This window comes from Linepithema humile, chromosome 1, assembly GCF_040581485.1.
Source record: "Linepithema humile isolate Giens D197 chromosome 1, Lhum_UNIL_v1.0, whole genome shotgun sequence".
NCBI classification, from domain to species: Eukaryota; Metazoa; Arthropoda; class Insecta; order Hymenoptera; family Formicidae; genus Linepithema; species Linepithema humile.
In genome coordinates this window covers 30795150-30818789 of record NC_090128.1, presented here as the reverse complement: position 1 = coordinate 30818789, position 23640 = coordinate 30795150, and the positions used below count along the sequence as shown (strand labels likewise).

General features: G+C 37.2%; 2 protein-coding genes across 22 annotated transcripts in view; both read right to left on the bottom strand.

Moving 5' to 3' along the window:
* Positions 1-180: 180 nt before the first annotated feature.
* On the bottom strand, positions 181-9753 carry LOC105677927 (NPC intracellular cholesterol transporter 1 homolog 1b-like). The gene is made up of 23 exons (XM_012376833.2): positions 9144-9753; positions 8825-9039; positions 7535-7665; positions 7287-7422; positions 6982-7174; positions 6777-6866; positions 6264-6481; positions 6034-6132; positions 5746-5948; positions 5206-5406; positions 4865-5069; positions 4656-4772; positions 4362-4542; positions 4157-4284; positions 3695-3955; positions 3452-3615; positions 3052-3167; positions 2752-2897; positions 2389-2585; positions 2002-2233; positions 883-996; positions 641-803; positions 181-546 (listed from the first exon to the last, which is right to left on the bottom strand). The coding sequence occupies exons 1-23, from the start codon at positions 9364-9366 to the stop codon at positions 536-538; spliced, it is 3744 nt and encodes a 1247-aa protein (XP_012232256.2). The 5' UTR covers positions 9367-9753; the 3' UTR covers positions 181-535.
* Positions 9754-11069: 1316 nt separating this feature from the next.
* The window catches only part of sif (still life), a 46683-nt gene continuing 34112 nt past the window's right edge, over positions 11070-23640 (bottom strand). For 20 of the 21 annotated variants that reach the window (XM_067346910.1, XM_012376806.2, XM_067346916.1 and 17 more), the window contains exons 21-30: positions 23106-23386; positions 22835-23029; positions 22567-22675; positions 21809-21988; positions 21617-21735; positions 21204-21380; positions 20933-21120; positions 19987-20360; positions 19559-19780; positions 11070-19154 (exon numbers count right to left, since the gene is read on the bottom strand). In XM_067346910.1, coding sequence (XP_067203011.1) covers positions 18976-19154; positions 19559-19780; positions 19987-20360; positions 20933-21120; positions 21204-21380; positions 21617-21735; positions 21809-21988; positions 22567-22675; positions 22835-23029; positions 23106-23386 — 2024 coding nt within the window. In that variant the 3' untranslated portion in view covers positions 11070-18975. The remainder of the gene's footprint in view (positions 19155-19558; positions 19781-19986; positions 20361-20932; positions 21121-21203; positions 21381-21616; positions 21736-21808; positions 21989-22566; positions 22676-22834; positions 23030-23105; positions 23387-23640) is intronic. The other variant, XM_067346923.1, reaches the window with a different exon arrangement.

Genomic DNA, 23640 nt, shown 5'->3' with positions numbered 1-23640 from the left:
GAAAATTCTTATCAATCTAATATATATATTATTTTATCTATTTTAATTCATGAAAAACTATTGAATTTTAGAAAATGTAACTGCATTTATCGAATGACTGAATTTTAGCACAATTTCATCAGACAAGTTGCTATCTTAAAGTATTTCTAGTGGCAAGTAAAGAAAGTAAATGACAAGTAATATTTTTGTAAAGAAAACAAATTTATTTAATATAAATTAAATACAAATCTGCATATTTTTTTAACGTATGCGTATGATATGTCATAAACATTTGGATTCGCACTGATTGCAAATTGCAACTATAAGATATTAATTAACACACAGCTGTGTATTCAGTCTGACGATATCATATACGTGAATATAAAAAAATACGCAAACGTATAGAGCTACGTTATTAACAAAATAATTTATATACATTAATCATTTATTTTTGTCTAAACAACCGCATTACGTTACGAATCACATAAGATAGCTTTTTTTTTATTGCCATGAATGTTGTATTGCTCTTCCTTACAGGTTCTATACATTATTATTCTTATACAGGTCCTGTAACAATAATGATTATAATATTGTGTTGGGCGCGCAATACATCGTGCAATATTAACATTTTTGAAAAAAATATATAATACACATTACATACCTATAAAACTTAATAACACAGGCAAAAATATTAAACCGTGTATAGCACCAAACAGAACAATTCCTAAATACATTCGGAAATAGAATACTCGGAAGATTTGCGTTTTCGCAAATGCTAACACCACGATACCCACGATTTTGGTCAAAGTGATTCCGGAAAAAACCTGTGGCATAGTTAAAAAGTTTAATAATAAATTTCTCGAAGACTGAAATATAGATCATGCAAACATTAGTTGCACTTACAGAACTTCCTGTGATAGAAAGCGCCTCCGATGCTTTATCAAATCTCGTCTTCGCTGTCGATGTGATATAAGAATGCACTATATGACTGCAAAATTCCACCGAAATACCTGCCGCCTGTAAAAAAAGTTTATATTTTAACCCAGCACTAATAATAATAAAAACATTTTACTATAATCTACAATTAATATGCGATTAAGGCTCCTGGTCCCGCAGCCGTGAACTCCGCGTTGACAGTAGCGACATAATTGTGGTAGGAATAAAAACCTAGTCGAATTTACCCAGTCGATTTATCGTATAAATAAATAGTGTAACAGTTTGACCTAATCAATTGATTCGATAAAAGTAAATTACTGAATAACATACAAAATGTTAATTTATAATTTAAAAATTTGTTTACAAAAAAATAAACGCGATAAATACAGAATATATATAGCTTAGTACCGTTACCGACATGTCCATATGACAGAAATTCTTATGCAGCGTCTTAGGTGGAGAATCGATGAACTATTAGGCGTGAAAAAATGACATGTTGACTACCCAATTTATTCTTGCGTGCCATTTCATTAATATTCGTTAAATGTTAGTACTGTGATATGTGACGTGTTCATGAAACCTGTAAAATTATCCGAAAACTAAGATTAGCAGGGAAAGCCCAACGTAGAAGGAGAATTTTCTACTCATACAGACAGCTGTCAACCGTGTGTTTTCTCGCATAATTAGGCTTCGTTTCACTGTTGATTTAACAATTGTTTATAACCTGTCAAGGAAAAAGCATAGTTTTCGGACAATTTTACAGGTGTCTTAAAGCGATCCAGAGTGTTACTTTGTTAAATTATCATTTTATTTAGAAATGGCACGCAAGAATTCTCGGCGTGTCATTTCTCGCTTCTGACGTCACGAATCTAATATGGCTGCGGTGACTACCCAGGAGCCTTAAATATTGAAAAAATTAGTTTTATATTGTCACACATGATAGTATAAATGTTGTATTTATACATTATGTAATATTTTTATATATTTATCATATTATTAAAAGTCACAATAATTATTATCGAATTATAACATGACACTTTGTCGATCTTAGAGAACGAAAAGAAAAAGAGCAAATTTAATACAAACCATAACTAGATTTACAAGAGAGACCGCGTTGAGGCTGACATTCCACCAATACATTAGACCCGCTATATTAATCATTATTGTTGACACAGTAAAAACAACTATCACTGCAGAGAATAGCGATAATCCTGTGAAAAGTAGCGTCACGACGAAAATTACGGCAAGAGATAAACCTATTGACGATAAGATTTCTTGCCAAATGGTTAAGTATTGTTCATAGAACACATAGAAGACACTGAAACGTGTATCAAAAATTTATTAATTGATATTTCAACAATAGTATATGATAGAAGAAATACACATATACGCTGAGAAGAAAGAATAAGAATTTTTTCTGTAAAATTATGATATCTAGTTTCTCGAAATTAGGCGTTTAAATGATACACTCACCTGTATGGAAACACTTTGACTTTTTGATTGGACAGTCTGGCATTGTTAATCATGGTTGTGATGTTCTCCGATATTATTCTAGCAACTCGGAGCGATTCGTACCAATCAGATGACTTTTTCAAAGGTGTATGATAGCCCATGAAATATGAATCGCCCACATCGATTAAACCGAACTCATCGTAATAATAATTTATCGCCTATTGTTTGAACAAAAGTTTCAATTATTGAATTTTATTATGTGAAAAATTAATTTTTTTAATTTATGCAATTGCACTTTTGCAAAAAGTTCACCAAAATTTAATTTATATGGAATAATAGAAATTTCTTATTATTCATTAAAATGCAATTGCAATATTGACTCACATCGTAATATGAAGCTCTGCCAGCTTTAGCGCAAAATTCGTCAGGAATGTCCATTACAAAGTAAGAAATATATTTTCTGAAACTTTCTTCATCCGGGCGTGAAATACTCTTGTTAATAATAATCTCACATGTATCACATATCCCATCTGTAGGCAATTTCATTTTTTGAATTATATTTGCGTTAATTAATAAGATGTGCGGAAGTTTAAGAAGAACACAATTGAAATTGTTATTATACACAGTAAGTATATCAGCATTAACAATAATTAATACTTGTATTACATTAATATTTATACTTACCAAATTTGTGTGGGCAAAACGAATCGTTCGTGAGAAAATATTTGCAACAGCCGTCAATCGTCGACCAATCCAGATAATCGTCTATCCAAGAAGAGGCTGGTTTAGACAAATACGACCTACAATTATTTAAGTACAAATGAAATTTTTGCGTAGCATTCGAATCACTTTGTGTATTTGGCAATTATTCGAAATAATTTTCAGAAAAATGTGCAAAAACATCGTGTTTACCGCGCTTTATCTAAACAATTTGTTAGCAATAACATTTTATTGGAAAAATGTAAAAGATAATGAATGTCTCACTTTAAAATACAAAAAAATATTAATATTATTAATTTTTCTCATATATGGCTTGCAGGACACATTTTTCCGAGATTTCTAAAATCATTTGAGGGATACAAACACGTCGGGTTGTTTCGCAGCCGAATATATCTGTGTGTATAAAGAATCAGTGTTACACCATTGACCACCGCATATGATATTCTGAGTTTCCGCCTTGCTGTAATTTAGACCTTTTGTCAATACGAAGTACACAGGCGGGCCCATCGACAAAAGATCCTCCATGTACTGCAAAAAGATATATATTGCACTTTGCATTTGAATAATCATTATGCGGACTATAGATAAAATTTATTCCATTTTTTACCTCGAAGTATTTCAAAACGTAAGAGTCCTCGGGCATCGAAAGCTTCTGATCCAGTCCGATGTCGAGCTGCGGTATGACTATAACGTGAGTAATGAGAGCGGCGATAAAAACGATCAAAACGATTATTCGAACCGGTGTTTTCATCAAAAACGGCGTGTAAGCACGCTCGAAGATTGTATGGACGAGACCCCTGCTTGCATCGGCATGCGGTCGTGACCTTTCCTCGACGGAAATGCAGCAGAGAACGTCCAGACGGTTGTTCTAGAAATGTTTTAGTCATTTATTTTCCGAAATAAAACAAATTAAAATGGAGAAACCAATCTATCGTAAAATAAATACAAAACTAAAACTGTTGCAGAAATCAAAATCTTAAAAAAGAAACAAAATAATTAAAGATTGATGCCAAATTATATTGCAAGATCAAAATTTTTATTTAAAATTAAATTATCATTTGCAATTCACCTCAGTTCTCTTGGAGTCGAGAGCCAGTAAAGCGACGAAAGCCGTTATTTGCAGAAAGAAGTTGAATAGAATTGATAAAGAGGCGTACATCGCGAAGGTGTTAACAGCCGGCATCGAAGAAAACGCTCCTGAAATTTTTATTTTATATAATTATACAGTTTCTCTTTTCCTTCAGTTATATACATATATAATAATTTCTACGTACCGATGAGGAAACAAAAACATTCGGATGTGCTGGTTAACAATATCGAGGGTCCGACCGCAGCTACAACTCTGCCAATGTGCTCCGGAATCGATTCGCCGCAACGTCGAGGATTTCTCTGATGATTTTGAACCAAAATGAAAATATTGTCGACTCCGACGGCCAGCACTAAGAATGGAATCACCTGAAAAACGATTTACCATTAATTTACTGTTACTACAAATAAATGTCTCCAAAAAACAAATATTTTGTAAGAATTATATTAATTATATAATTATTTCATATTCACTATGATACCTCGATTGTGAGCAGAGTGGTTGGTACGCCTACGTAGCCGAAAACGCCGAGCGAACAGGCGACCGACGCAATGACTACGATGATACCACCGATGCTCAATACGATTTTGCTTTCGATCTGAATTGAGAAATTGTAATTGAATTGCTTAAGAGTTTAGCTGCATGTTTATTAACAATCTTGTATCAGGAAAGACAATGAAATAAACTTACTAAATAGCCGATAGGAGAGAATCTAATTTTACCGAGGGCCAGAGCGATATAAACAAACATGACAAGATAGCTTATGACCATCGTTATCATTTCCGCTTTCGAAGTTCTGTCCAATTCGTCTTCTATCGATTTCTCTGTCGACCATGCGACATTCATGAATTTTGGTCGACTTTTTTGATTCCATTTTTCCATAAAATCGAGGAAGCTGCATATATTCAAAATTTAATAACAAAATTTAATAATTGCGCGCACTTAATAAATTGCACAAATTCCTGATGCATTAATACTTGTAATGATGTTCGACAAATTTTATTTTGCCTTTTTTCTTTATTTTCACATACCGTTGCTCCCATTTTATAACCGGCGCGAGATCTTCCTCATCGAGCGAATTTTTCACCAAGAAGGTTAAAACCAATCCCGTTGCTTTTATATAATCAGAAGAATCGTACTCAAACTCGCCTTCTTTTAAAAAACCACCCACTGCTAATGCGGGTATTATGGGTCCTTTATATGGCGCCAGACAGTTTGTATTAAATGGATTTCTAAAAACATTTTGTTAATAAATTTGAATATGCAAAATATATAGTGTGGAAGAGAACTAATTATTCGCTAGTGAATTTTGTCAGAAATATTGACGCGTATTTAGCCATTACACTACGTATTTAGTTGTAAATTGTTGAATTAATTGTTGAAATAATTATTACTATGTTGATTCGTAAATTATACATTTAAGAAGTGTATTATTATTATCATTGTAAATTTTTGTAAACAATTACATAATTACATAATTTTATTTATTATATAATATTATATAATAATGACTATTATATAATTTCACATTATATAATTTCAGACAAACACTTGAATTGGTCTTTACTTACTGCATACACGAGTATATATCATCCAGATAGTTAATTTCGTATCCATTCACATTATCGGTTTTGTTAAAATATTCGAGATCGTTTTGAAAATATCCCCATATACTTTGCACCGTGCAGAGATCGAGAGTTACCGGCCCAGTGAATTCGCTTTGCACAGGAGCGTAGCAGATTTTTTCCAATCCTTCATTCTTTTTTCTGCCAATCTGTAAACGTTAATTGTCAAAGTTCTTTAATTATATATCACACACTCAGAGAGAGAGCAAATTTCTTCATTATACGTTAACATACCTGAAGAATCTCTTCCTGTAGCTCGTATACAGCTAAGAGGAACTCTTTGTTAAACACAGGTCCAAATTCCAAAACTCCATTCGTAGTATTATGTTTTATCTGCAATAAAATGTATAAGAAAACTTTATTCTCATGTAACATAGTTTTCCAGGAACATTTATTTTGTATTAAGCAAGCAGGGCACCCAAATATTCCAAACAAATCACCAATTGTCACGATAAGCAACTTACCTTGTCAAGGCCAACAGATTTTATATAAATTTGTTCGGTACGATAAAAGGGCTGAAATCGGTTATCAAAATAATCCTTTTCTATCCGTGATCTGCTGTCTGGTGCCGCCCAGATTTCGATTGGGTTCACAGTGACCTTAAGAAACGTGATTCCATAACTCAATCCGAGAACGATGTATGAAGCCGTGAATAAGACAATAACAGGATGCTTGGCGAACGCTGTTAAATAACGATAACTTAAAAATTCTTTTCTATAATTAGAAACTTGTATTTTTTAAGCGTTACTTCAATACGTAATAAATAATTTGTACAATAGTATGATCGAAGAAAGATTGTTTAACTTCAATGATATCAAAACGGTTATATTCTGTTTTGAATGTTATTTCAGATTACGAGAGTTTAATAAGAATCAAATTACATAATTTGTACCATCAAAGTTTTTATTATTTCTTTATAGCAATTGTTATAAAGAAGATTACATTTGTGAAAAATATGTTAATTACATGTTAATTACCTTTTCCCCACAAAGCAAAAATTATTTCGAAGATTTTTTGACAACTTTGAGTACAGTTTCCATTTAACTTTTTTACCGATGTTCTAGAACCTAAGAACATAGAAATAATAACATTTAAAGATAAAATTGTACGCGCGTAATATTTTATCTTAAACAAAGTTTGCAGGGATTTCAAAATCAATGAAAAATTCATCGAAATTCGTACCTTTCTTCCAAAATGTCTTCACTAAGACATATGTGGCACTTGATAGAATTGTGAGCGCAACGATAACTATCGCTGCTATTACGCCATAACCGTTAAAATCGCCTATCGTGAAAGTATCGTTTGAATCAATTTCCCATTTCGTGAAGGGACACGATGAGGGACAGTCGACGCAGCTGCAGGGTGCAGACAAGTCCTGATAAAATATAAAGATAATGTATGAGATTCTTAAGTATGAGAAGAAATATAGATTATGCGAAACATTCGTGTAACTGTTTGCTTTCTAGAGTTTAGCTCTTTGAACTTACATCGTAAGCCTCGTCGCATTTTTTAGCTTGCGCATTCCATGGCTCTGCGCCCCATTTATCAGTTGCATCATAAACATAAGTCATCTGGAAGGGTATGAACATGTTCTCCTCGATGTCGCCCATGTACTCGTACCATCTTTGCACAAATTATATATGTTATATATTAGATGTAGCTTTCTTCTACTTCACGCATATCCAGACACTCATACGTGCACGCTATTTACTTTTATTTTTGTTCGCGTACTTACAACTTAGGAGAACATCTGCTGGCTCCGTGCGAGCCGCATGCCATGTCCATTGCTAACATGCCGCTCATTGGGTTAATCATATTTTTGCAGGAATCATATGTCGCAGTTACGTATTCTTCCGTCACGTGAATCTAAAGGACAATCGGAGCAGTTTAACTTTGGTTTGCAAAAGAGATTTGGTTTATCATTTTCTTTAATAACGTTTTAATTGATGTGCTTTAAAATTGTTTTATCACAAATGTTTTATTTTATCTAAATTTTCTTATTATTCTGCCAATCTTTTGCAAATATCGTTTGTACACTGAGAAAAATGGTTTCATTATATTAATAAAACGCTTCCGGTGGAGCGTATTCTTGTCTAGTGAAACAGAATTTGGTTAACTTTCTTCTAAAGATCTGATTTCTTATTGGATCTACAAAACTTCTTGTTATATTTACATAAATCGCAGCGCTCTGCAACAGTTTCGTTATCACTCATTAAACGGTTGATCAACTGTTTGCCGCATTCATTTGTTACACTGCTACTGCGTCTTCGCTACTCGCGGCGCAGTAGCAGTGTAACAAATGCAATCGAAACAGTTTCAACTGATCTCGCCGAAAGTTTGCGTCGCGTTGTGGAATCCATTACGGAATATTAGTTGGGCAGAGAACGAGATATAAGTCGTGGTTGTATGGTAAGGCAGAGAAAAACGTAAATCGTGAAAGAGTATTGTGTGGATACGTTTCACGACTTACGTTTTTCTTTGCCTTACCATACGACTATGACTTACATCTCGTTCTCTGCCATCAGCCTCTTACATCCGAAAAGTTTTATGATCACGTGGTGTTTGTTTTTTTTAATGAAATATATGGATACCAGTGAAAAACAAGTTCGGAAACAAAATATAGTTAGTATTTTTAAAAAACCACACTTATCTGAATTTGTTTCCTTAACTACAAAGTTGTGTTAACCTGACAAAACGATACAGTAAGGTTTACAAGAAATTCTGGTAGATTTAAACAGGATGGAATTCAACAGAATCTTCTTGTAATTATAACAACAAATTTATTTCGTCCATTTTCAAACAAATATACTAGTAAAATCAACCAGAATTTTTTATAATATAACAAAACTTTTTCCAGTGTAGATTATACAGAAATTCTGGTAGATTTAACAAGAAGGAATTAACCAGAATAGTCTGATAATTCCAACAGGAATTCTGTTTCGTCCATTTTCGAACAGACATTCTGGTTGAATCTACTAGAATTCTGTATAATCCAACAAGACTTCTTTTTCAGTGTAAGAATTACCTCAGTTTCTACAACGTACTCCATACCATCTTCATCCAAGTCACTCTTGGTCACTTTTAAGAATCGACCTTGCTCAGTGCTGCACGTAAGATCGCAAATCAATCGGAACATATTTCTTATGCAGGTTGGACACCTGCCAAAAATGTTTTCGGCCATAACCATGCTCTGGTCCATCGTGACGATTTGATCGGCGTCGCAGCACGTTTTCAGCGAATCTGCAAGATGTTACGTTTCGTAAGCGCGAAATTATCGACGAAAGCGAAAGTGCCGCTTTGCCTTCCAATTGCGCGATTAGCCGAATGAATTTTAGAATACAAACCGTCCGAAAAGAAGTGCGGACATCTCCTTTGCAAAGTAGCTTCGGCATCCGAATTGTTGAACGGTTGGGCGGTGATATTTCTCGCTACACAGGTTCGCTTAATGTCATTTTCTTCTCCACACTCACCGTACCACGCACAGTAGTATTGTCTATCTTCCGCCGAAATTAAAACGCAACACAATAGCGCGAATACAAAACTGAGCAACACTTCCGGCCGCTTCATGTTGCAGGTGCATTCAGAAATCGTTATTGATCGAGAGATTTACACTTAAGAACATTAGCAAACTGTTCAAGTCTGTTTCTTATATTTCTTCTTGTATTCCTTCAAGTGCCCGAGTACTTGACTCTGGACCAGTGATTTCGATTCTGTTTCAATTATACTTCTGATACGTGCACTGAGCCCACAGTTTCATAAAGTTGTTATTGTTATGGACAGATCAATCACGTTCAAAACACATGACAAATTCTTTCCTTTGGTGACGAACTATATCGAACGTGGTTAACACAATACGTAAATTCACGTGTTACACGCTGGACTATTATTTCTCAATACTACAAATAATCTATTTTCGTAATTTTGCGATTTTTTATTCCTGATTTGGACAATATTAATTATTTAAGCATACACTTTATTAAATAAATATAATAATATATACGATATAATACCTTTAGTATAACGCTGTAACAATCACTGTAATCGTCAACGATATATCGAGCCTTTGCGAGTATAATATTTCGTTTTACTTCACCGCGGATTTATTTCCGATTAGCCTATCAAACTGTAAGATTTCGAGACATAGTTTATTAATGATCTTTTTGATGCAAAAAGAAACAAATAAAGTTCCCCGTCATGTCAATTATTCTGTCGTTACTATTCACTTTCCTGGTTGAACGAGCAACTGTCTTAAATGAGCAAGCACAATCATATCAAATTGGACTTATCAGACTTACCAACTGGTGTCCGGTAGCTTATCATACACGTAAAATCTCGATCAAAAACATTCCTTATCACAAACAGAATGTAGTTTAGACGAAAGACGAAGAGTCGAAATTAAAATAAAATCTAATTAAACGAGACAGATCTAAAGTTTCGACGTAAAATGCTTTGTTACAATATTTCTTTACTCTTATTTTAGAAATATATTTATATAATCAGATGTATATAATTTTTTTAGTGATTGTGTGATAGTCGGAATTTTTTATACATTTTATTTTTAGCCAAAGCAACAGTCTGCATGCAAATCTGTATTTTTATTTTCTTTGAATCCGCAAAATGAGTAAAGTCAAGTGAAGTAAAATAAAGTCGATTTATATTATGAATGGTTTCTTATATTTAGAGAAGCTTAACTGTTTAGTTTACTCACCTGCTATTCTTAATAATTACTCAATCAAAGATTATCGAACACCTACAAGCTATCAGCATGCTTGTGAAATGTGATAAAGTTTCCTGTACAAAGTATTAACTACGCAATGAGTTTTAAGAAATAAGTTGAAATATATTGGAATCGAGAAAAGTCTCTCATAATTTTATTATTATCTTTTATTTATAATTTTTTCAAAAGCAATATGCCTCATTACTTGGAAATTCAATTTCTAATAGATAGTTAAAAAATATATATACGATAAAAATAACAGCTCTATTTAACAAAATAAATTAAATTGTCAAACAATATTGCTCAAGCGGTTTTTTTTAAATTTAATCAGTTATTGATAATATATTTTTTTATAACAACTATAAATTTATTCTAAGTTAATCCAATAAATTAAATTTTCTGATAATTATTATACTGATATTATTACTGATAATAATCACACAGATAATCGAAGCGACGTAAATCAGTAAGACATAGTGGGAAATTTTGAGGCAGGTTGCAGAGTTAATTATACCTTTTTGGGAAATTAAGGAATTTTAAAGAAAATAGGCAATTTTCCATAATGAATAATCATATTTTAATGACTCAATGATTGTACAAATGGATCACTCTTAAACGTCTCCGCTTACAACCGAGGAACAATAACAACGAATATAGCAATCATCGTAATCATAATATATCCATTACTAACGTACCGTTCACGTAATGAGTGAGAAAACGTAAAGGTTTTATACTCTCTCGCGTACCATATTTCCGCTCGCATACGTACAATATTTTTAATCTAATCCTTGGTTCTCTCGCAGATTCAGCTCCGTTTTACGTCAACGCAAGGAAGAGATTCTTCTTCTTTTTGTCTCTGTTCTCTCTCTCTCTCTCTCTCTCTCTCTCTCTCTCTCTCTCTCTTTTCTCTCTCTGGAAAGACTTACATTGTTACACGCTAATTCGCCTTCGTTTCGTTATTACCCGCCCCCGTCCCTGCTCTCGACTGTGTATCTCCTCTCTCTTATATATAATATTCCATATATTTATATGTATAATAATTCTACCAATCCCATATCTCTCTTTCAGCCCCCCTCTTGTCCTCTTGCTCTCGTTTTATATTTTCTCTCTCTCTCTCTCTCTTTCTTTCTTTCTCTCTCTCTCTCTCTCTCGATATAGTATATTCTCGGTTTCCCCAATAAATACCGAAGGTATCGCCCTAGTCATATATCCCCAAATATTACTATGTTCAACGATAGCGATAAAGTTTATATATATATATATCAATAAAATTTCTGGAAGAATGTCAATAATCATAGACGATCAATCGTTCGACGATCCACTGCGTACCCAGGGGGGCGAAAAATATGAAACTTGGTACTAGGCCAACTATTGGGATACGTCTCCGAGCTAGAGTGTCTCGACCCTGTTCGATTTTTTTCCCTCCACTTTTACTTACTTTCGAGGAGAGTGCGTAAAATGAGAGAGCGAATTGCTGAAAATCGCGAGCAACATCGTGGCGCTTCGTTCGATGCTTTCCTCCCTTTTAAGCAGAGACTACTTTCATCTGAATGAAATTGAAAGTGCGAATGCGGTTAATTGATTTTGAAACGCGCGTGGGAAAGAAACCAATCGGTATCTGTTCGAATGAATATACGTAAAACTGATATCTCTGTCGCGCGTGTTTATGACGAATAACTGCTCGAATTAACCTTAACCTTCGTTCAATCAACATTATCATATTTTTTTACATTTTTAAAAATTTTTTATACGATTTCTCGAGTAAAGAGATAAGGAAAATGATAAGCGCATTATCTATATAAAGTCGATAAACTTTTACTAGACACCTGGCCGCGATAAAAACACCTGCTGTAATGACGGGGCGCTTTTCAGCGTGTGTATCTAACGCGGATTACAAATACAAAAAAAATACGCTGACGTTTCGAAACGCTCAAGATGCAATCGTATCTTTATATGATTTCTCAGATAGTCAGATTAGTTAATTGGACTTTATCGCTTACATTTAAGATTAAGCTAAATCAACTTTATATTTATCGCAGAATCTGGTCTAAATAAAAAAAAAAAGATCTTAGAATATCCCGAACACTCTGGAAAAATAAGAGAATTTTGCTTTTCCGCGCGCGAGAAGCGGCGTGTCGTTTGATACCGCGCGATGATGATAGCCGAAGTATAATCGCGATTATACAAAAAGCGGTTCCTCGGTTACACACTCTTCTCCGTCTCTCTCTCCCGAATGTCCTCGTAGATCCCTCGTCAGGAGATACGGGGGGGTCGAGGAGAAAAAGAAACATCGACTCTCGCTCGGAGGCGCGCCTCGACAGAATTTATACAATAAAATTTATATATAGTAGACAATGCAATAATTCGAGCAACAGAAGGTCCTCCGTTAAATTCTTAAATCTGCACGTGTGTTTTTTCGCCTATAGTAATTAGTAAGTAGGTATCTTATTATTTTTTTTTTTTTTTCGCTGTCAGATCTTAACCGATGCCTTATTAGATATATTTTTGTGTGTCGTGTGTATGTGTGCGCACGATTGTATCCATATTTTTATGTGTAGGTCTATTGCGTGTGTATCTGTCGATTCCCGCCATCCTCTTTAACATTTCGAAGCAACGATTGAACTAAAATGCAAATTTCAAATTCGATTCTCCACTGAATCGTAAAACACAATTTGGTTTCTCGCGTAATTGCGAAGATTATCTCGGCGCGAAACAACTTCACAGACGATTCTATTTCCCGGTGCGTTTAAACAAACATCAGCAATTATCAACTCTACGTTCGACCTTCGGTACAATTAACGAAATTGAAGAATTCGTTGCTCGTCACAAATAAATTACTGGCGACAATCAAAGCGTAAAATCGCAACGTTTAACTGCTTAAGATCATTCAAGATAATCATTTTATCTTTTTCTTGCTTTGTTCGAAGTAAATTTCCTTTATTTTTAACGCGTTCTTGTGTTTTTTATGTTTGGTTGAGTTCTTCGGTCGGCATTTTTGAAGCAGCAACTACGAATTGCAAAATTTACGCGACAATTAATCGCGATAATCTAGCGATAAGTCTCCGTTGAGATTTCACCTTTCGACGAACTCTCGCGTTTGAACACTATTATGTATCAGTCTGGTATTAATCCTACTAATTATTGCTATACGACAATTTTGGCACCACGTTCGTCGTACTTTTCCGACATTTTCTGATACACAAAAATGAAAAGGAGATATTTCGCGGCGTTGTCTATCAGAAGAAAATATTCCTCCAAAACAAAATCTCTTTCCCGAGATGAACTCTACGTTTTCAAATGTTGCGATTTTACAGTTCAATTCTTGTTGACATTTCTGTGTCTTGAGATATCGTTCTTGCGTAGGATGTCAGGTCTTTGCCGAGTCGCATACTCGATTTCAAGCGGAAAAAGAAAGAAAGGGCACTTGTCATTCTTGGCCGGCTTGTCGCGTGTGCTTCGAGTTAAATCTGGCAGGCGCTCGATCGACTTTTCAGCACAAAAAAAATTGCAAGACAAAATCGATTACGTTCTCGACTTGGTTTTTTTTTTGTTCTTGGAAATAACAAGTTCTGTTGTTTTTTTTTACCTTACATTACATAATTTAAAACGCGTAAAGTAGTACGTGATTCTTAAAATTCTATTAATTGTTATTACGAAAAATTAACTCGCATACGCTTATATGATAAAGATAAACGTATATATACATTTGAAGAAACTATTATTTAGTCTTAATGAACAATATTAGAATATAAAAAAACGGCAAAAGTTACAAGAAATGGCGATATAAAAATTACCCCGCAATCAAGGAGTCGATTGACAGCCACGCGAAAATGAATTTTACCATTTAATGCAATTTCGCAACAAGTACACGCGCATCCCGGAGATGTCTGTGGCTCGCAAAATCGTAAGAAATCCGTATTAACACGTACGATATATTCGTGCGACACGTTTAAGATGGAAGCAATATTACAGCGTTCGATAAAACATTTGTAAATGTTACGGATAGAATTCGCGCGATTCGTGCAATCGGTCGCGAAGAAAAGAGAAGATCAAATCCGTTTTTTTCGTTCAATAACTATACACACTGTACAACGGTATTCCGATCGATATACACTTTTATAATTACACTCCTTTGAAATATATTAGTAATTGACGCGATTTCACGAGTATTTCAGGTTAGGTGTGTCGATGTAGTTGAAAAGCATTAACGTAGAAAATTCTTCATGCATTGGTAACGATTTTGCGTCGTTATCTGTCGATCGACTTCAAATTTTTGTAAATGGCCTCTTTCTTTTCTTTTCTGGATGCTGCGTGCGGTACTTGCGACACAATCTTTCTCACATTCGTCTATAATCTTACAATATTATGTATAATATTGTGCAATATACCATATAACATAACACTATAACATTATAGTATTACATCATTACGTCATGATCGTTTTAAAATCGCGACGAAAAACGCATCGAGTTCGAGCCGCGAATCGACACTTCGGACGACAATGAATGTGTGCGTGTGTCGAATAAACTATCAAATTCCATAATCGGCAATTAAATTCTCATTTGTCTGCGATCGGGTGACGATCGTCGGCTCGAAGCTTTGAACAAAGACACTAACGATCACTCACTGGACGACAATTCCGGAACGCTCCGTTACACTCTTGCGATACACAAACATTAATAATGTTTTCCCATTGATCTTCGCTGATTTATCGTTGCAGAAAGTATTTCGATGATTATCGTGAGCGATACGCAAGCCGTACTTTATCGGTACTCAGACTGGATGAAAGTATCGACGCCCCGTTTAGTTTCAGCATCTCTATACTTCAGCAGGATCTACGCCAGACGCTTGAGACGCCGTCCTCGATCCTACTAGGACCAACATTCGAGGAGGATCTAAGCTCGCAATTTCTGATTCCGCACTCGCCAGTCATCTTACAATGATTAACGCTAACTCTACAGCTGGACGCGTACGAATCATAGGTAAAAGGAGGATACCAAAATCGGAGACTCCTCGAGCGGAAGTGCGTCCTGCGCGAGGGCGACGACTCAAGCGCTCGTTAGATCCGCCGTCCCCCTTTATTGTCCTCACTCAGAAAACACGGTCGCCCAACGATTCGCAAGCGTTTCACGTTCGATAGAATCGATTCGCGATCAACTGTGACGCAACATCCACTTTTCTTCGAGTATACGTATACGCGGTGATGCGAGATGAAAGGATACTTTCGGAATGTCCTCGGAGTATCTCGGTTCTCGGAGGATATTCTTGCAACATTTTAGAAAAATGTTCGCAAATATATTCCCAGATTCTCGGTATCGGAATATTATCAAAAATCCGCGTTCTCTCGGCGTGTTTCGATATTATTCCGCGCGCGTCTTTTTCAAAGCATCAATGTCAGAATATTCTCAGCATATTTTCGCGATACATTCGCAGAATAGTCTCAGAATATTTCTCAGCAAGGCATTTTGCGAGAAAGAGAGAGGACGTCCTCCTTCGGAAACACTTTCAGTTCGCATCGCCGAAATCGTGTACGAGCGCGAGTGCATATGTTTGTGTGTGTGTGTGTGTGTGTGTGTGTGTGTGTGTGTGTGTGTGTGCGCGCGTGTGTGTGCGCGTGTGTATGTATATATATATATTCTTTTATTTATATATATTTTTGGTTGTAGGTATACGTCTATGTCAGCGCTCGGAATTAGTTGCACATTTCGGGCCGATTTCCGAGACAACGCCTCCTGTTCCCCCACTACCGCTCGGCCGCTGGCGGCCGAGCCGCCGATAGCTCTGGCTCAGGAGCGTTTTATATTAGAAATAGGCTGGATTGTTTAGGCATCTTTTGGGAAATTGTAACATTTTCTTCACTACATAAATAATGTTTATTTTTATTAATACATAATATATATATATTTAATTATTAATGAAAATAAACATTATTTATGTAGCAAAGAAAATATTACTATTTTCTGAGAGGTGCCTCAACAACCCAGCCTATTTCTTATATAAAACGCTCCTGCGCCAGAGCTATCGGCGGCTCGACCGCTAGCGGTCGAGCGGTAGTGGGGGAACAGGAGGCGTCGTCTCGGGAATCGGCCCGAAATGTGCAACTAATTCCGAGCGCTGGTCTATGTGGATACTTTCTGTCGTCTAATTTACACGTATTAATCCTTCGATACCATTCTTAATTTATCGTTAATACCCATTAACAACGCGGTACACGTGTCGGATTATCGTGAAAGGTGCCGGTGCCGATATTATCGATGCCCCCTCGATACCGCTCGCCGTCCCCGATCGATATATGCGGTTTTTTTTTTTTTTTTTTTTTCTAAGTCGAGTGTGCGCCTCTTCTTCTCTCGCGTCCTGTCTCGTCTGTCCTTCCCGCAACATCGCGCGCTTAATCGCGGACCTCTCTCTCGGATGTGCATCCGTCACGCCGGCGCATCTCACCTCGCAGCTTCGGTCTCGAGCACTCTGACCATTTCTCTCTCTCTCGCTCTCTCTCGCTCCCTTTTTCTCTCGCTCACGCACACGCACACACACACACACACACACACACACGCTCTCGCTCGCGCTCAGTCATTCTCTTTTGTATCTTAAGTAACGTTAAAAATAAAGTTTGCTATATTGGCGAGGATGCTCGACCCTGAAAACAGGTTAACACGCGGCGGAACGTTATTTCTTTCTTTTTTTTGGGGGGGGGGTGGGAGGGGGGGGGAACCGTGGACGACGTTACAATGCAATTCACAAAACCCATCCACCCTCTCGCTCTCTCTCTCTTTCTCTCTTCTCTTTCTTTCTTTCTCTCTCTCTCTCTCTCTCTCTCTCTCTCTCTCTCACATAATATCCTATATGTATAGTATGTATACATATATTTTCTGTATATATGACGTTTCATCTTAATTGATTTCTCTTTAATCGCTAAAACTTACTCGCTACGCGCCGAATCGCTCCTTCGATTCATTTTTTTTTCTTTTTTTTTTTTTGCAGGTCCTAAGTCTTCGTCTCTGTCGAGTTGCCCTCGCGTCATCCGACGTCATCATCAATGGCGTGATGTGCGGCATCCCGACGATTTTATATAATATAATTAAAAAATTGGGGGGAGCGTATAGAACGATGAGAAATAATGTGAGGAGCGCGCTACGCGCGAGCGCTCGTTCGCGATCGGCGGTAATCAAATAGTGACGATAATATCATTATTACATTATATACAGAGTCGATTATCTGTGAAGATTTCGCGCCGCCATCCACGCGGAAGTCGACTCTCGAAAATAAAAACGTAACGCGTTCCGTAAATCGATCGACGTCAAATTTATATCACTATTCGACGGAATCAAAGAAAAAATTATTTCGACAATAATTTGTCGCATCTTTCTTAAAACGAGCTTCCAAACATTGTCATCGCATCGCCAGCGTTAATTAATCTATTTCGTCTAATTGTTTTTTTTTTTTATGATTTGTTTTTTTATGAGAGTTTCTTTGGTCAATTTGAAATAAGTGGTATTCCTTAATACTTCAAATTAAACTTTGAGGATGTAAATGGACACCGTATACTTATTTGAATAATTCACGTTTCATTCAGTTTGAGATGTACATTTGAAAGTTTGTTACGAAAAGTATTTAAAATTGCACTCAAATCGCAAATGGTAGATAAAAAATTCAATTATTCGAGCTAATAAGTGCATCCGACTGCGCTTTCTTATATCCGTATTTAAACTTAATTAACCGAGAGAGGAAAGGAAGCGTAGAATGTGCGTTTGAAACAAGCGAGCTTGCCGGTACTTGTTAACGGATGTCTCGATCGTCCCGATGAGTCTTCCGCTGTCGACACAACGATCGACACTATTCATCAGCGATTCGCCAATTAAACTATTCGTCGCGGAGCCAGCGATCTGCTTGGCATCGCTTCGGCCTTTCACTTCTTCGCGATTATCCGCGTTACGATTGTCAAAATGGAAATTATCAACCATAAGTCTGCGATGATGTTCCTTATCTTAATTTTAAGTGGTATTCTTCTTCTAACTGTTCGAATATATATGCACCTATCGTCAAGAAAATATAAGTTTATTCACGGAAGAAAAAGGATTTTCGGATTTTCCGGAACGAAGTGGAAGGTCCGATCGAGTATTTCGCTGGCTCTCACACAAGCACACACGTACGCACGCACGCATGCACGCACGCACGCACGCACGCACGCCACAGACACAGCGCGACACCTGCTGGAAGACGAAACGAGGAAGAGAGCGGAGGGAGAAAGTGCAGCCTTCGCGAATTTCCGCGTGGGCGGCGGACGCGCGTCTCTCTCGCGCCTCTTGGTATCGCATTTAATCGGATTATCAATCGGACAATTATCTCTGTGTATTTACGCTTGGTGGTGGATGATGGTGTCTGGTTGTGTTTGAATGGCGATGGTGTGGAACTTAACGATATTATCTCTCGTTAGCGAGTCAGCCTCGATATTATTCAACTTAAACGTGATTATTAAAGTTAGGTTGTTGAGCACAATTGTTGATTTCTATCAGAGACTTTCGGGAGGCGCTGTGGCTCGAGCTCATGTCCGCGAACTCGCCGGCGGACTTACCCTTGCGCGGCAACGTGGTTGCCTCCCCCAGGGAGGGTAGCTCCCGTGGTTTCCAGATCGGCGAACCTGCCCGGGACATCGCGATACATTAGCGCTTTGTCGCATGCGTTTTCTTTTTTAAGAAGACAAAAAAAAAATAAATCTTATACATTCTTGCTTGTGCGCGCAAAATCTATAAATACAATAAATTTTTCTATCATTAGCATCCAAAATATGGCTGATGCAGAAGTGCAATTTGGAGCAGATTTGTTTTGGACAAAAATCTCATTGGGCGTATTTTTCGCAACTTTTCAATGTTAATTGTTAACAATGCTATTGAAAAGGACTACTTGTATCTGAAGTATCGTTATCGCATTGTTGTATTCACGGTCGGTTGTTGAAACAGTTTTTAAGTTATAATCAATGTGAGTATCTAAAGCTTTTATTGTGTGCCCATCAGATATAAAACTGTCGATAATCAATACACTCACCAAGTTCCTTGACGGTAATCGGCTGATAGTTCTCGGGTTGATGGGAAGACTGGATCAATCTAGCCTGGCTGCCAGTGCTTCCCGCCGAGATGGTCGATGTGGTGCTTAACGTCAGATGATTAGGTGTCCGGCCGAGATTCGTCTTCTTCTCGCCTAAAAAAGCCTGCGAGTCTTCTTCACCTTCCGACTTTGTGCCTGAGTCCATTTCAACTTTTACCTCGCCTGAGCAACCCAATGAGATAACAAAATTGTAGGAAGCAGTTTGGCAATCGAATCGTGACGTTATCTCGTACTTTTGTTACTTTTATCAAGTTAATTGATTGAAGATAAACTTATGAAATTAGTTTGCGTATGAAAGTTATCGTTCGTAAAAGAGATTTTATCGGAGAAAGTGGACTAAAATTGCTGTCAGCTGAGCGGGAGCTTACCGGAAGTGTCGCTTATGGTTTTGCTTCTGGAGCGAAATGTAGTCTGCTGCGGGGCGACTGGCGCGTCCTCCTGGTCCTTGTCCTCCGAGCTCTCATGCTCCACCGGCTGCTTCGACTGGCTGTATTTGCGCTTGTGCGAGCTCGCCAGCAGTTGCTGCTTCATCGCTTTCTTCGACAGCGTCACGTTTCCGTTTTGAGCCTGAATAATTTGCTGCTTGTCGAACTTCTCGACGTGTCCGGTCGACATGCGCGGCGCCATCGACATCGGTGCTTGGCTTAAATTCTGCTTTGTCGAAGGTATGCTCATGTTCCTCACCGATTCGCGGATGATCTGCCGGATCGTTTTCAGGAACGCGTTTCGAAATTCTGTCGTACTGCAAGCAGAAATGTAAGGCGACGTGCGTATAGCGACAAAGTTGTTGATTAATTTATTTTGTCAAAAATATTCACGAACAATCGTTACTGAACTATTTGAAATATTGTACTGAATATCTGAGAAAGGATTTAAAATATTTGCAGAAATGGAAAATAATGTAGCATTGATTTGCAAAGATTGATAAAATTGGATTAAAATACGGCCACTAGTTAAATGAAACGTAATCTGATTCCTCCGCAATTTATTTTCAATTTCCTAATATTTATTGTCAATTTTCGCGCTCGATCAATAACGGCGGGCAGATTATATTAGCCGTACGATTGCAATCTGGTGCGATCGCAGCAATTAATTGCTACGAATGAAAGTCAATTTATTTTACCGTGTTATATCCATCTTCACTTCAACTATAATACATTGCCAAAAAAAATTATTAAACAATATTTTATCGAAATTTAGCGGTGCGTCAATAAACTGATAACACATTTGGAAGAATTTGTTCGAATATGTTTGTTTTAATCTAAATATCTACAGCAGTTAATTAATTAATCGAGATAATAAATTGGGAAATACCTGTTGGAGAGCACGTATACTTTCTCCGATCTCCTCTGTAATTGACTTCTTAGATGAATCAGTTCCCACAGGAAGTGAGATTCCATATCTTTGGCGGAGCTGGCTCTGACCTGGACTTCCGTCACCGGAATCAGCACTTGATAACGAATGATTTCGACCTCGCTGGAGTTCGCTTTCGTCGAAACTCCCTGAAAGATGCACGCGACGGTTTTATCCCGAAAATGACTCGACGAACGTGACAATCGATTTAGAAAAAGCTTGACTTGCTTACCATAAGCTTCTTTTTCTGTCTCAATCTTTCCTTGCACAGGAACACGACGGCCGATTTAAACACAAAGCACATCGCGTGCAGCTCGAGACCTTTCTTTATCTTGCCGAGGAAATCGGAAATATTGAGCCACTCGACACCGCCGTAGTACAAAAGATCGCCTGGACTTAAATCGATCGGCTGCCGAGAAATTCGTGTGTTAATCGAAAATATTTTAGCGATGATTCTAATTCTTAAAAAATATATAATCACGCGCAAGAAAATTATAAATATAATTTTTCTCATTTTTCTCTCAGTTTGAAATACAAAGCATCATCATTTATCGAATATAAATGGAATTGTTATCAATTTTTTCTAACTTTTAAGCGAATAAATAAGTAATACGCAATATTTTCTTCCGGTGACAGGCGTCTCACCTGCTTGCAGGATTTTTGGTGTTGCCTGAACAAGTGGTCGAAAATAGCACCGTACTCTTCGTGAATTCTCTGCATCTCGTTTATGTGCTCCGCCACCTTCTCCATGCCTTTGAGCGCCTCTGCAATTTACACGGTCGCGATTAAGCGCGTCTAACGACGCCCCGAGCTGATCGTTACAGCAGCGGTAATTACCGATTAAGTGTTGGTGTTCTTCGCTTCGTTCATCGGTGAGGTTCCTAAGCTGCTGCAGCAGCAGCGGATATTTCAGTATTCTTTGTATAGGTTTTATCAAGTACGATTCTAAAGTCGACGAGTGTTGCTGCCGGGGATTTCTCGCTTGCAGGAACTCTTGTAAAGCTTGATTTCCCTCGTCTGAAATTGTCAATTATTGGGAGATTGCTCTATTCGTCCAGTTTGTCGTAATTATAAAAAAAAACGCGAGGACAAAAGAAAGAAATTGTCTTAGTTTGTTGTTAAAATTAAGATCGGCGCTTCTCGGATGTTATAAATTAATGTTTGCGACGAACGTAGTGAATAATATGTAAGAGAGTTGCGTTAAATTTAACGCCAAGCGCATATTGCATTTTTAGAAGAATGAGTATAATTTTAATGTCGCTTTAATACCAAAGTTCAAGAAAACGCGGTAAACTTTCGAGAAACAACAAATCTACTTTGGGAAATAGTCGAGTAATTTCGTTAAATACTTAATGGCGCTAACTTCTATTCGCAGCCGTAAAAATGTCACCCACTCGCGGAAGGTTGACATGAATAATAAATCGGAGAACTTTCCGGGAACGGCATATTTATAGAGAGTAACCGAGAGGTTGAACAGTTATTCCTAGCGAATGAATTATCGATCGCACGAAGGATCAGGCGATGTTGACGCGAACAAAGGAAGCGAAGGTCGCCTCTGGCGAAAAAGCCACGGGAGACTTTAAGAGGGAACTTACTTGGATGTAAAACTTTCTGAGCCTTTGAGTGACTGGCGCAAAACGAGCTGTATAGCTTGAAGTGATTTACGTAATATAAGAAGGCACTTCCAATGGAAAACAGGACTCCCTGTAAAAGCCAGAAAAATCGACATTCAAATTCAGCGAATCCAGCATTGTTGTAGGAATTTCTGCGATATTATCTAAATTATTAAAGTGTTATCTTTTTATATTTTGAAAAATTCAGAGAAAGGAACACTGACAGTTGTGAAAATTCGGAATTGCGCACCTTAAATTGACTCGGATGATCAAAGTTGTTAAAGTCGGCCTCCAACTCGATGGAGTGTTCGAGATTCTGCAGGAACTGTCGTTGAAACGTGACGATCTCCTGAATATTACCAAACAGCGCGTTGATCTCCGCGTTTGACAGAAAGGTCTCGCGTTTAAGGGGTTCCAAATAGTTCTCCAGCAAATTATTTAAATTCTGCAAAATAGCGGAGGGCTCGTTAGCATTTTCACTCGTTATTTCATTCGTCGTAATTACGATCTTTTTTTATTACCTTTACGTAAGTCCGTTCAGTCTCAATCAGTTCTAAAATCACTTTCTTCAGCTTCTCAGCGTCGCTAAGCTGCCGGCTCGGTGTGAGCGCCTGTGAGTGGGAGCTCACGACGCTACCGGTGGGGCTCGACTTCCTGGTTTCGCCCGGCGAGCGGCAGATCCCTGTCACTTGTTCGGCAGTTTTCAAAAGATTCTCAATCTCGAAGGAGTTTGTGCGCGAGGTCTGCTTGCTGCTCTCCATGTGACCGGCCGAGGTGCACTCCTGCATTATGTTCTCTTTGCCTGCGAAGTGAAATGCGACGTGATCGGGACAAGCTATAATTGTAAGGTCAAATTTTTTATTCACTTTGACAATTTTTTATCCACAGTTTTCAGAATTTTTCAAGATTACATGATTAATATTTTGGGGCAGGTACAATTTATTAGCAGAAGGATATGTGAAATGTAAAATAGTTTACAAAAGATGAATGACATTTGTGGTGAACCAGTCGCAGTGTTGGACAAATTTAATGTCTCAGCATTCGAAGATCAACTTT

Excerpts from the sequence above, each read along its gene's own strand:
- LOC105677927 (XM_012376833.2), bottom strand. The coding sequence starts at position 9,366 with ATGAAGCGGCCGGAAGTGTTGCTCAGTTTTGTATTCGCGCTATTGTGT. Across the intron at positions 7,423-7,534 it reads AGCAGATGTTCTCCTAAGTT|ATGGTACGAGTACATGGGCG; the intron begins GTAAGTACGCGA and ends ATTTGTGCAAAG. Across the intron at positions 4,773-4,864 it reads TCTCTCCTATCGGCTATTTA|ATCGAAAGCAAAATCGTATT; the intron begins GTAAGTTTATTT and ends TTCTCAATTCAG.